Here is a 12577-nt window from a genome sequence, read left to right on the forward strand (position 1 = left end):
TCAATAACAGGAGACTTTGCAATCTTACGGTGGTCAGTATTGTATGATGTAAAAAATAGGATTAACTGTAGTTAGTGTATCTGGTATCTGTTTACACTGTTGTCCTGGCATTATCCTACACTTAATACCAGAAGCATTTACAATATTTGGAGGGCGATTTAAACTTTAAGACTTTTTGGTTACTGTAAACAAGATCATGAATGAAAAATACAACAAAATGCTGCAAAACAACCTCTTTCTCTGACATCATATGATGCCTCTTCTCTTTGGTATAAAATGTAATGTGACCTAGCCTGCAAACTATGCAGGTTAAATGCGGTAAATGACGAGTAAGAGTTTAAAATATATCCTGGAATGCTTCATTAAATGCTTGTTTGAATGCCCTCCATCACCTGTACATATAATCACCACTTTCCTTTTGGACTATATACATGATCAAATATTGCAAACATTCCATAAACCAACACAAGGACATTAAAAAATACATTGAAACATAGCTTTATAACATATCCATACACATGAACACTATTAGCTCACAATTAGAATGTGTTTCTGATCTTTGTAAACATTGTGACTTGTATATATACACATCAAAAAGCAGCATATCACTGGAGCAACTGTAGAATTTAACGTGTTATTCTTTTCCGGGATTTTCCTTCATATCCACCGCAAATGTCACTTTTGGAATTCCAGCTGAATTTGAGATTTTCTTGGATTCCTCATTTAATTAACATTCCAGTGGAGTTTAAGACCGTTTCCTGCGTACTGTGTTTTTAAAAGGGGTTTCCTGCCTTCAAAAATGTGTGAGAACATTTGATACATTTTTCTCCAATTTCCACAAAGTTCTTTTTTACCTCAACTAACACTGAACCCAAAGAGAGAGACAGTCCCCAAGAAGTAATCTTACTTTGGCATCTTGGTGTGTGTGTGTGTGTGTGTGTGTGTGTGTGTGTGTGTGAGGGAGAGAATTTAAATCTGAAACATTCATTTTAACTCTCCAACATCTGTTGAAATTAGAGAAATGAATACCAGGGTGTTTCTTTTTCCATAACAGCAACAATTTGTACAACATTTGGAAAGTAAATAATTAAAACAGCTTCATATAAAACACCAACATCCTCAGAGAAATGGTGACCATGCTATAACACAACTTTAAAGTATAAAAATAGGTGTGCAACAACAGAGGACTTCAATTACCTGAGTACCTTCCCTTTTACACTGAAGTGGACTTGAGTCATTGCAGAACACATGAGAGACCACGCTGGAGAGCATGAGTAGATGCCTGTAAGTAGTAGCATTAATAATTCTTAATCAGAGTCCCCCTCATGCTGTCTTAGCTGAAACCTGCTGATGAAATTGCCCACATGTGCCACTAAGTGCACTCAAAAACCCACCTGGTTTTTAGGTGATTAAGGCGTTTCCTGGCGAGCGCTGCAACTAACACCGGTTAGATTGATGCAAAAAGCAGAACACAAGACGAAAAGATCTCCAAAAACAAAACAGCATGAGTTCTGGCAGTGGAAAAGAATAAGTCTGTTTTCATGGTATTACACATTCACTGTGGCAGGCGGTTGGTGAAAGAGTTCAGAGTCACCCTCCCTCAAATAAAGGCGTCCCAGCTCACTGAAGTGATGCACCCTTTTTTCCTCGAGCCTCGCCACTCGGCAGTGTTCTGGCTCACTTCACAGGAGGAGGAACTGGCAGTGTTGATAAAAGCAGCCATCCTGAGACAGTTTCATGATTAGCTTTCCCCAGTTGTCATCCCAAGCGGCCTGGAGGTCACATGACCGTCTCCCTCTCCTCCTCCACCACAGGGGAGGGCTTCTCGTCCTCGCAGGGCCGCGTGGTCGCAGAATTCTCCTCGTCAGGGAGGTGCAGCTCCTGTCCCGACGAAGGTATCGAGTTCTCAGAGACCGAGCCGTTCTTCACGTAACCGGGGAGGTTCCTGTGCCCGTTCACAGGCACCGGCCCCAGCCTGGTGGTGAGGTGCAGAGCCAGCGGTCCTCTGGCGGTGACATTAGTAACACTGGTGTGTGACACCATCGGTCCATAGCTGTACGTGTTACTGCCGCTACGAGCTTTTCTTTTGAAGTCCAGAGCCAGAGTCCGTCTGCTCCACGACTTTTTGATCTCAGCTTGCACCTTAGAAGAGAAGAAAATGTTCAGACACATAAGATATTAAATTATCATGCAGGATGTTTTTGGTGTAAAATCTGTACAAGTTCTTACCTCTCCATTGCAAAAGCAGTAAATAATCGCCACCAAGAATCCCTGAAAAACAGAGGAGAATGATTTTACTACAACATACGTTCATTTTCAGGGAAGCAAGCTTGAGTGCACATTTAAAATAACATTTTAGCTGTATAATTTGATATTTAATGTTATATTTTAAATCATCTGACACACATGTCTTCCTCTTTTTCAGATTTAGAATCGGGTTATTTTGCCAAGTAGGTTTACACATACAAGGAAATAGAAAATAAAATAGAAAATAAATAAATAGAAAATAAAACAATACAATTATAAAAAATTACTACACAAAATATGTCCAATATATCTATTTGGTCTATGAAAAGAGCTCTATAGTTTGTATGTTAATGGAGATCTAAGCACAACCAAATATCTCAACAATAAGCACCTACCGGACATATTTGTTTGACTTAAAAGGATAAATTAAGCATTGATAATAACATGATAATTCTACCACAGCGGCTTTACCTGGAAGGAGTTGAACAGCATCTCATAGTGCATCTGGATCAGCCAGGGAACCCCGGACACCTCTGTGTACGGCATGGCGTTGAATATGATGTAGTGCACACCGAAGAGAGGCATCAGCACCAACGTGGACTTCAACAGTTTCCTGTTACAAAAACAGAACAGTTACATTGTGTCGTCTTTACAAAATATACAAATGAATATAAAAATGTCTCATGATAAAAAAAAAAACAGCGAATGAATCAGAAGTACCTGTACTGTTGTCTCGTGTCACACCTTCCAGCATTTGTTTCTCGTAGTTTAGTTGCCAACACTCTGATGATGTTCAGAAATAACATAAAATTGACCTGTGGTAGAAATAGAAACATATTGGTACAACGTGTCATTAGGACCATAATAAGGGGTCTAATCCCACAGCTGCAATGCCACAGATGCAGTGAAACACTGTTGTTTCCTCCACAGCAGGGGAAAGGTGCATGCAGTGAGCACGTACTCACCACCACGGCTGCCAGGATAGGCACTTGATAGATCCATTTCAAATTGCCGGCACTTAGGTCCCAACACCTGCAGCGGTAAACAGAGACAAAATGGATCAGAAGGAGATGATAGGATCACTGCTGCTAGGTGTGATGATCCAAATGCTTTTTCTAAAGAGGTGAAACATGGTTTGGAAAGACATTTAGACGTCCACTAACACCTCACATGTTACTGATCGAGAATGAATTCAGTCGGTCGAGTAAAATATTTATATAATATTCAGAATTTAATTGCTCATGAATCGAGTAAATACCCCTCGGCTTCACACAAAGGCCCCTTTCATCTTCATGGTCTTATTTATTTTTCAGACTAGAGACATTAACATTGACCAGTGAATAATAAATGCTTCTCTTTTGAAGTTGTTATCAAACCATTTTAATAAGCTTTAACTGTCACATGTCCTTAAATACACCTTGAGTGACAAGATTCAAAGACGTACATTTGGACAGACTTTTATATGGATTGTCGCACGGACTTTTATTTTGAAGGTGGCAGGTTAGCATTTCCACTAGCATGCATTCTATGTTCTTTAAGTTTTGTGGACATGCTGTGAATACTTTTTGTGAGAATGTTTAGATAAGACACTTAGAAGTAACTGCAGGAAGTATGGCTTTTAAGCATAAGATTTTATTTTTCTAATGGCTAAGCTTTGTGTTATAAGTTGTAATCTCGAAGATCTCAGTTTCATTCTCTTTGGCGGCACCTATGGTGATAAGTGGTAATTACAGGAGCACACTTCCCAGATATCCAGACAGTGTCGCATGCGTGACGTCCACGGTTGGCTCCAATTGTAACTCTTGATTTTCCTCGCTGACGGTCGCCTTCCTTTTTAGACTGTTTTCCTTCATCTGAGCGTCGAATTTGTTTCATTTTCTTTGGATTTTCACTTATTTTTGAAGTTGTATCTGTAGTCATCGACCTTTTCTCTGTTTGTTCAGCCATAGTAGATTACTGTTTAATGGCAGAGACCGTGAAAGCAGTTGCTTAGCTCCGCCTACCCTCTCTGGCAGACCAACCACTGCTGGCTGATGGAAAACGTGTCACTAACCGGGCGCCGCTTGGGATTTTTTCCCGCGAAAGTCGCCACAGACACCCAGTCTGTAATTCTGCAAATGCAAAGGCTTTCATCAGTGGGCCATAGGCTCAATCACCACCGTGATGCCTCATTCAGCGATAGATAGTGACTTGACATACATTTATTTAAATGAAAATCTTCCAGATTATATCTTTAAGTTACACTTTTGCAAAGCCAGTGTATTATCATTCTCATGTTTTATTTGCTGTTTATTCTATTTACATGTATAAATCTGCTTCAGGGGAAGTTACAGAAGTATGTCACGGTGCAGCCTCATGCTGTTACACAGCTACTGAGAGCATTTATGCAAGATACACCCTTTTGATAAACGCACACCACAGGAATGTGTGAATGTGAGTGAAATGATGTTAAATAATTTCTGTACATAATTTGCATGTTTTGAATGCTAGGCAGATCCTCTTTGTCACTCTGAGCATGTTTGAGAGAGAAACCTTGTGAATGTTCTATTTCTCCACAGCACCTACAGCTGCTGCTACGGTTGCTGCAGCTTGTGTTTGGTGCAGAAATAGCTCAAAGATAATCCGGAGAGTGTTTCTGTACCTTGTGCAAGACCAAGGACAAAGTCAGAACCGCTACGCTCGTTTATTCTCCTGAACACAAAGGCCAAGAAGGAAAGCAGAAGTGTTGCTGCTGCTCTCCACCTGACTGAGAAGTGGAATATGTGGTTGAGTTCCTTCGGGCAGCTACTGGATATCAGCTTAGTCATAAGCTCCCACGTCCACAGCTCTCAGTGTTGAACCATGATACTGGACCAACGTGGAGGCTGCAGATAGTGCAAAGAGGAGATTTACCGCGCTCTAAGGAGGTTTGAAGCAGTTTCCTTCCTCAAGGGCTCTGCCTAGTAAGAATTGGAAAGTGAAGTCCTTGTACCTTTCACGTCTGTTCTTTATTTTGCTGCAAACATTTATGGCATGCTTGGAAGGCAGCGATGTGAAAAACAATGGTATTTGTTGATACTCTGTAGTCTGAATTCCACACACAAGCCTTTGAACCTTTGTTCTGTGTGAAATGCTACTGTGACCTCAGCACTATTTGTTGAAGGACATAAAGCTTCTGATACAAAATGTACATTTGCACCCACCCTCTTAGCTTCAAGGAACTCCTGACTTCACTCTGTCTGTATTAAAGAATAATGTGGATATTATTCACGCAGGTCACTTACTCTGTGTCAGCAAACGTGGCTCTCACTGTTGCCCAAACTGTCACAAACATAGCAGGAACTCCTGAAATATACAGTCAAAGACATAAAGATTCTTGTGATATTTAGCCTTCACTACAAGAAAAAACTCCATAGTTTGTTCATACAGGTAGAACCTGGGTAGCACAGCATCCACATTGTATGCGCTGTGCTTATGTCACTTATACGCACAGTGTGTACAATGCAGGAACCGTAAAGCCCATTTTCATGCAGTGCTTTCACACATTTCCATTGTTCTCATTCAGTTATTCATATAAAATCAGGGGATGTAACAGCCCCTACCATTTTAACTAAAGTTTTTGCATCAAACTTATTCAATATGCATGATATTAGGTCTACTATTCATATTTTGATCATGTTCCTGCACGTGTATGGTATCGAAATAAAGCAGAACTCACCCCATCCAATCAGAGTAAATCCCCAAAGATACTTTCTGTCCGAGAAGAAGGTCATGAAGATGAGGCTGTGCAGGTACAGCCCCTCCACCAGGATCCAGTAGTAATTGGTCGCCAGGAAGTACATGAACAAGGTCACAACCACCTTGCAGCCAATCTGCACACAAACAACAGACAAGCAGAGCATTTGTATTAAACACTGACTGAAAAAGAGACACATTTTTTAATACCAGTTTTAAGCATTCTGCATTACTGAATACACACTCCTTGATGTAACCTGGAATAAAACATTAAATCAAAAAACATGGTTCACATTCTTCCAGGTTTAACATCTTTGCATTGCTTCCTGCATGTTTATTGGTTCAATTGTTATGCAAGTTCATCTTTGGAACAAACAACCAGAAAAGCTGAGAGAAAACTGAGAGGGGGAGGTGGGGTGTTGGTCGTGCCAATTTCAAGCTTCACTTTTCACTTTGTGGAGTAGCTTAGCATAATTTAAAGTTGTTGTTTTTTTTTTCACACTGTCAGCTCAGTCAGCTCTGTCTCTTTAGGAAACCCCGCCCCTCCAAGCCCGCTTTCTTCTGATTGGCCAACTTGACGAGCAGAGCCGTTTAGCAGAGTCGTGTGAAAAAAAAGGTCCGAGGCAGACTGAGCTGCTGGGTGGGCGTGTCCTTGAACTGTGCCAAGGGCAGAAAGTTCTGCCGTGTCCCGGGCAGATGCCCAAATATAGAGTTCCTCCACTTTGTGACATCACAAAGTGAAGCGTCTGGAGAAGTCTGTCTGAAAGCAAGCGTTCACAGCAGCCTGCAGACTTTTTTAGCAGGGGATTACTCCAACATACTTTTACCTACAGATTTGAAACTTCACCCATGATTAATATGGACATCCAACACTGTAAAATTATATATACGTCTTAAAATATATCAGCATAATACCCCCTCTTTAAGGTCTGCTCCAGGTCTCAGTTGTCTTAAATCAAGGAGACTTCCCTGTTTGCTACTGGCTTCTACTAAATTCAGTTTGGCACCGTTCATTCAACAGTTGCCGAGTTATTTGAGAGGATCTGCAGGGACTTCCTGGGAGGCTAAACTGACATCAACAAAGACCCGGCATTTGGAGCGCTGCTTGTATTAATGTGTCAATTTACCTCCCTACATCACCACTCAACACCTCCATCCATGCTGGCTGGCTTCAACATCAAACATGTCACATCTGTAAAAACAAGCAGGTCTTTTGACAGCCATGACATTTTCTGTGCTACTGTCGACTACCGACAAGAAAACATGACAGAATGAGAAAAACGCATGCTTCAGATATAAAGACATTAAATTGCTAAAAGTGGCATCTACTTCTTATTTTACTTTGCATTCTGTTGAGTGTTTCTTCAATGACCTGTATTCCTAGATGTCGGCCACGTTGATTGGAAATAATAATTACATTTGTTTTAAAAAATTCAGATTCATTAAGTCATGCAAAAAGTACAACTCAATTAAAAAAGTTCAAATCCATCTTTTCTCCAATCACAATCACACTTTTTAAATAGACGAGGAAAGTCTTATGAGACGAGTGCGAAACACAACATTTCATATCAAAGCAGCTGAGGATGAAATGAGCTGTTGCTTGCACTCCTAGTGAGAGGTAAAATTGAGCTGTAAAGTCATCCTTCAGCTTCAGCTGTTGCTGCTGTTTTGTCATTTCAACATTATTAAAAGCCAATTCCTCTCAGCGCTCATTTTTTCCCCTGCACTGATTACAGGTCTCGTCATTTTCATCTCTATCTTTTCTCTTCAGTTAGCAATTTAACGAGAACTGTTGAGCTAGACATGTTTCAGCTCGAGTTTTCCATCTTTAATGGAGACAACCTTTCTCTCTTTCAGAACGGTTCAGGATCTGTCAGACTTGGCTGCATATTTCATGCTAGCTGGGATTTCAAAACACAAACTAAAAATACTATCGCTGTGTTCTTTGCTTTGTTTCAATCATTCAACATTTCTGTGTTGAATGCTTCACACAGCCATCCATTATCCTGCCTCACACACTGACCTTTCACTGCGCTACATAACAACACACTATACCTCCTTCATTTACACTGAATAATGGTGGTTATGTGTTGGTTTGATCATGTACCGCAGAATCATTCACCTTCAACGTAATGGCTAGAGATACTAAGCTGCTTTTAAAGTACTTTCTTTATATTATTAATATCATACTTAAGTGCATTTAGAGCAGATACACACATGAAGCAAGGACATAGAGTCCATGCTTTTATTTTGAAAAGAGAAGACATTTGTCTCATCTATCCTCGCTGTCTTATCCTGAATCGTGTGGGAAATCCAGCCTCTCAAAGTGAAACTGAAAGTATTATGCATTATTATAGTTGCACAATATGTTTTTCTTTTCTACTACTCAGGGCAGAGATGATTCGAAAAACCAAAGATGTCACGGTAATGAGCGGCAGCTTGTGTGTTAAAGTTACGTGTTTTAATTGCTTTGTGGACCGAGTGTATTTCCCCTGAGACCCGCTGACACGTTTTCTGAAGCAGTGAAAATCACATCACACAAGTCATTTATTGTATTCTTTTTTTAAATCAATACATGAAATAATCAATAAATTCCACTTTCCAAACGAGCAGCCTGGAATATATAATATATGATATCGCAGGGACATTCATCTTATTATAGGCAGTTTCAACTGTTAGCATTATGTCCTGTTGTATCAACAGGAAGTATTTTATTCCCAGGAGCTCAACCTGATGAAGTCGGCCATTGATTCCGTCCCCTCTGCACTGCTTTCAGCTTCAGCTGTATTGTAATGCTGTGATTATTAGAAGTCAATTCCTCACAGCTCCTCCTCCATCTCTCTCTGTGCTGAATACCAGTCGTCTTTCTTTTCTAATCAGTGTGTATTCTTAAAAGCGTTGTTGGGTGACAGCAGGGGTTTGATTTGAACATTTTTGTTTCATTGAATATTATCGTTTTCTTAATTCTTTATTAAAGGCAGTTGAGTTGTCGCTGGTGAAGCTTTGTTGCTGTGTAACTCCCAAGAACAGACCAGCTGCTCTGAACAAAGATGAGTATGAATCAGGCTGATGAAATTATGATGAATACTCACAAGTGGAATGAAACATACAAACACTGCCTCCACTGTATTCTTTGTTATGTAAGGTCAATTCATCTACACAGACAAAGATGCTACATTTTCACCGATGTAGCTTCAGTGGTTTTTAAGGAAAAGGAATAAAAGAGCCGTTCTGATTTGCAGTAGAGAACCAGGTCTTGTTTGCTAAACAGTCTGCAAAGGCACAAACGTCTATGCTCCTGAGTTGTGTCACATATATCTACAACTTTAATGAACCTGTTTTAATCCGTAACTCAATTTGCAGAGCCACAGGGTAAAAATGCCAACTAAATATATTGCGCAAATTGTTTGTTTGCATATTAAAGCATGCATGAAAAGTTCCCAGTCTTTACCCATTTTTTAAACTCGACTCTGAGAGCCAAAGCCAAGTCCTGGCCCTGTAAAAGCTTGGCATGCTGACAAGCAGAGCAGTTTATTTGCTCCGGCGCTGGAAAAGCAGGTGAGACTTTAGCGAAATACCACTTCCTTTCTGGAAGCAAAACATTTAACGCCCAGCGACACTACAAATCAAATTATCTGTGCGTGCAGTGCAATCAAACGCAGGCGACTGCTTGAATTATATTGTTTGGAGAAAATGCTTCCATGGCTTTTTATGCTGTAATCATGTTACAGGAAACAGCTTCTGTTGGTCCTTGTTGAACTTTTAAAGAAGAGGATTGTTTTCCTTTCCTTTCTAGATCTTGAAGGTCACAGTGTTTGTGTTGACCCCATCTACGTGTGTGTTTTAGCCGTGCTGCTGTACTTACAAACTGTGTTTTATTCGCCGGCGGAGCCTCCGTGATGGACTTGAGGTCTTCCACCGTGACTCTTTCCATGTTTTCCAACGCCGATCCCGAGTAGAGCACGACATCCTTCACGAAGATGCTTATAGCTCTTAGCATGTAGGACACAAAAAGGTGCATGTGGATGTAGTTCCTGGTGCAGTGTAATCGTCTGGGGAGAAAACAAACAAGGCAAGGTCAAGCAGCAGATCTGCTGAAAAGTGCTTCTGTGTGTTTGTGTTAGTGTGTGTGTGAAAGTGTGCCCGGGCTGGCACACCTTCATTTAAGTGTTTTCACACAAACACATGAACAATACGCATCTTAATTAGAGCCAGCTGAGCTGCACGCTGACTATAACACATTCTTTGAGATTTAGGAGCTTGAAACGCACAAATATTGAATTGCTCGCCTCAAAGTGAGCTGTTAAAACAAAATTGCAAGCATGTGGGGAGAGAAGCATGCAAATTTGCCTCGCCAGACGAGCACGAGTTTATCTGTCAAAAGTTCTTCCAAAACATCCTGTCTGAGCGTTTACTGTGGAGCCTTTGAGGCCAGGCTGCAGGATTGGATTCAGGTGCAGGACTGTAAAAGGTTACGTCATTACAAAGTGGAGGAAAAACGTTAATTATGATTTTTACTAAAATATTCATTATGGTTTAAAAAATTGGAATACTGGAATCAAACTCCTGATATCCAATATTAATCTCCTTCTCTAAAGCCTCTTCAATGAGCAGAACATTTGTCAAGCTACCCTTTGAAAAGTATTGATTCAGGACTGGTTGGCTGCAACTCATCTCGCGTTCATTTCCCTGGTGAAACACACCAAACACAACTGCTAATGTGAAATATCCTTTTTCTCTCCCTGGAAAACATTTACGAGCGCTCCTGTCTAAATACTGACATGTTGACGGGGAGACACGGAGCCCTCGGCAGCACGGGCCAGAATGTCAGATGGGCCCCTGGGATAACTTATTAAACTCATTTGGCCCGTAGATTTCCTGGTGCCAGTTGGACAGCGTTCCTCGAGCCTTCTGACTGCTGGCCTGTATGGTAAGTCACGCTGGTAGGAACATTGGTAAACAGCGCCTTCACATCGATTCCTGATACTCCCCATGCAAAACTAAACAAGCAAACAGGGACAGATCTGCTCTGAATTAATCAGCTGGGGAAAAGTATCAGATTTGTGCCATAAATAAAATGAATTCAACCTTGTTTTAGCTTTTTCTGCATTAAGATAATGACAAATCTATAAAAATTTTAAGGATTTTTTTGCATTTAAAAATATGGCCCACTGATGAAAGCCTTTGCATTTGCGGTATCACAGACTGGGTGTCTGTGGCGACTTTGACAGAAAAAATCCCAAGCAGCGCCCAGTTAGTGACGCGTTTTCCATCAGCCAGCAGTGGTTGGTCTGCCAGAGAGGGTGGGCGGAGCTAAGCGGCTGCTTTTCCGGTCTCTGCAAGTGTTGCGAGTAAACAGTAATCTACTATGGCTGAACAAACAAAGAAAAGATCGATGACTACAGATACAACTTCAAAAATAAGTGAAAATCCAAAGAAAAAGAAACGAATTCGACGCTCAGATGAAGGCAAACAGTCAGCGAGGAATATCAAGAGCTACAACCGGAGCCAACCGTGGACGTCACACACGCAACACTGTTTGGATAACTGGGAAGTGTGCTACCGTAATTATCGCCATAGGTGCCGCCAAAGAGAGCGATACTGAGATCTGCGAGATTACCACTTTAAGGACTGCAAGTTAAAGCTGAGATATACAGTATTATATCATACTCCGAGCATTTCACCCTTGAGAACCATCAATTTCTTTTATCTTCTTTACACGTTGCAGTGGGTAAAAATAAAAGCAGTGCACACTTTGAGGCTTATAGACTGTAATCTTTGTAAGACTGTTGGAATCACATAATCAATACCCCAGCTCTGTTTGTTTTTCTTAGAAAGCCGGAAACATCACGGAATTCACGAAAGAACCTAAATGTCAGGCAATGAAGGAGGAATTACTGCAAGCCTGGAGGCACACTCCTCTTCAAAAGACGACATATCACAGTCTGTTAAAAGTCAGAGTAAAAGTCAGAGGTAATGTTTGATACAATTGCATGCTTCGTATTGTGGGCGTGACACATCATACACTACATTGCATGCTTATGAAATCATGCAATCCACCATAGCCTTATAATGAAGCCTCCTTTTCCCCATCCTGAAATGAATATGCCCTCTGCTGCACTGTATAACTGCAACAATAGCATGATCACAAACTGTGCCATCATTGCATTAAACATTTAGACTCCCTCTTCTGATCCCTCCTGCAATTGCTCTAACCTTAATTTCTGACCCTCTGACTCCAAATCCCCGTCATGGGGGCATCTGTGTTAGAAAGGATTGATTGGAAAAATAAATTCCACTGAGAGCTCTGACTCACCGGAAATATCCCAGGATGAGCACAGCCACCATGAGTGATCCGAGAGAGATGGAGTACCCCACAGTGTAGATGAGATACAGGCGGTGAAAGACCTCCTGTTGGACAGAGATCATTGTTAGAATGTCAACAGGGAAGCAAAACGGAGCACAGAGAAGCTTTCCTTAATTGCAGTGATAGATGTACTGCATGTTTCGAGTGGCTTACTGCAGTTTTGTGGAAAAAAGAACCTTTAATTATCTTCTTTTTTTCAGTCACAATTTAAGTTGAGAAAATGACCAATTTGTGTCTTGAAAAATAAGA

At 40.9% G+C, this 12577-nt stretch overlaps 1 protein-coding gene across 1 annotated transcript; it reads right to left on the bottom strand.

Annotated features, from left to right (window-relative positions):
- Nucleotides 1–1425: 1425 nt before the first annotated feature.
- Nucleotides 1426–12338, bottom strand: pth1r (parathyroid hormone 1 receptor). The gene is made up of 9 exons (XM_069685087.1): nt 12278–12338; nt 9827–10013; nt 5945–6098; nt 5511–5571; nt 3213–3279; nt 2968–3062; nt 2719–2860; nt 2230–2271; nt 1426–2142 (listed from the first exon to the last, which is right to left on the bottom strand). The coding sequence occupies exons 1-9, from the start codon at nt 12307–12309 to the stop codon at nt 1780–1782; spliced, it is 1143 nt and encodes a 380-aa protein (XP_069541188.1). The 5' UTR covers nt 12310–12338; the 3' UTR covers nt 1426–1779.
- Nucleotides 12339–12577: the final 239 nt, after the last annotated feature.

The sequence above is a fragment of the Semicossyphus pulcher genome, unplaced genomic scaffold (assembly GCF_022749685.1).
Source record: "Semicossyphus pulcher isolate SPU_LCO1_2020_fin unplaced genomic scaffold, fSemPul1.0.p SCAF_7, whole genome shotgun sequence".
NCBI classification, from domain to species: domain Eukaryota; kingdom Metazoa; phylum Chordata; class Actinopteri; order Labriformes; family Labridae; genus Semicossyphus; species Semicossyphus pulcher.

Bases quoted from the DNA above. Each gene is read 5' to 3' on its own strand.
- pth1r (XM_069685087.1), bottom strand. From the start codon at position 12,309: ATGGTGGCTGTGCTCATCCTGGGATATTTCCG. The intron at 2,861-2,967 runs GTACTTCTGATT...TTTTTGTAACAG, and splicing joins GACACGAGACAACAGTACAG to GAAACTGTTGAAGTCCACGT. The intron at 2,143-2,229 runs GTAAGAACTTGT...TTCTCTTCTAAG, and splicing joins ACTGCTTTTGCAATGGAGAG to GTGCAAGCTGAGATCAAAAA.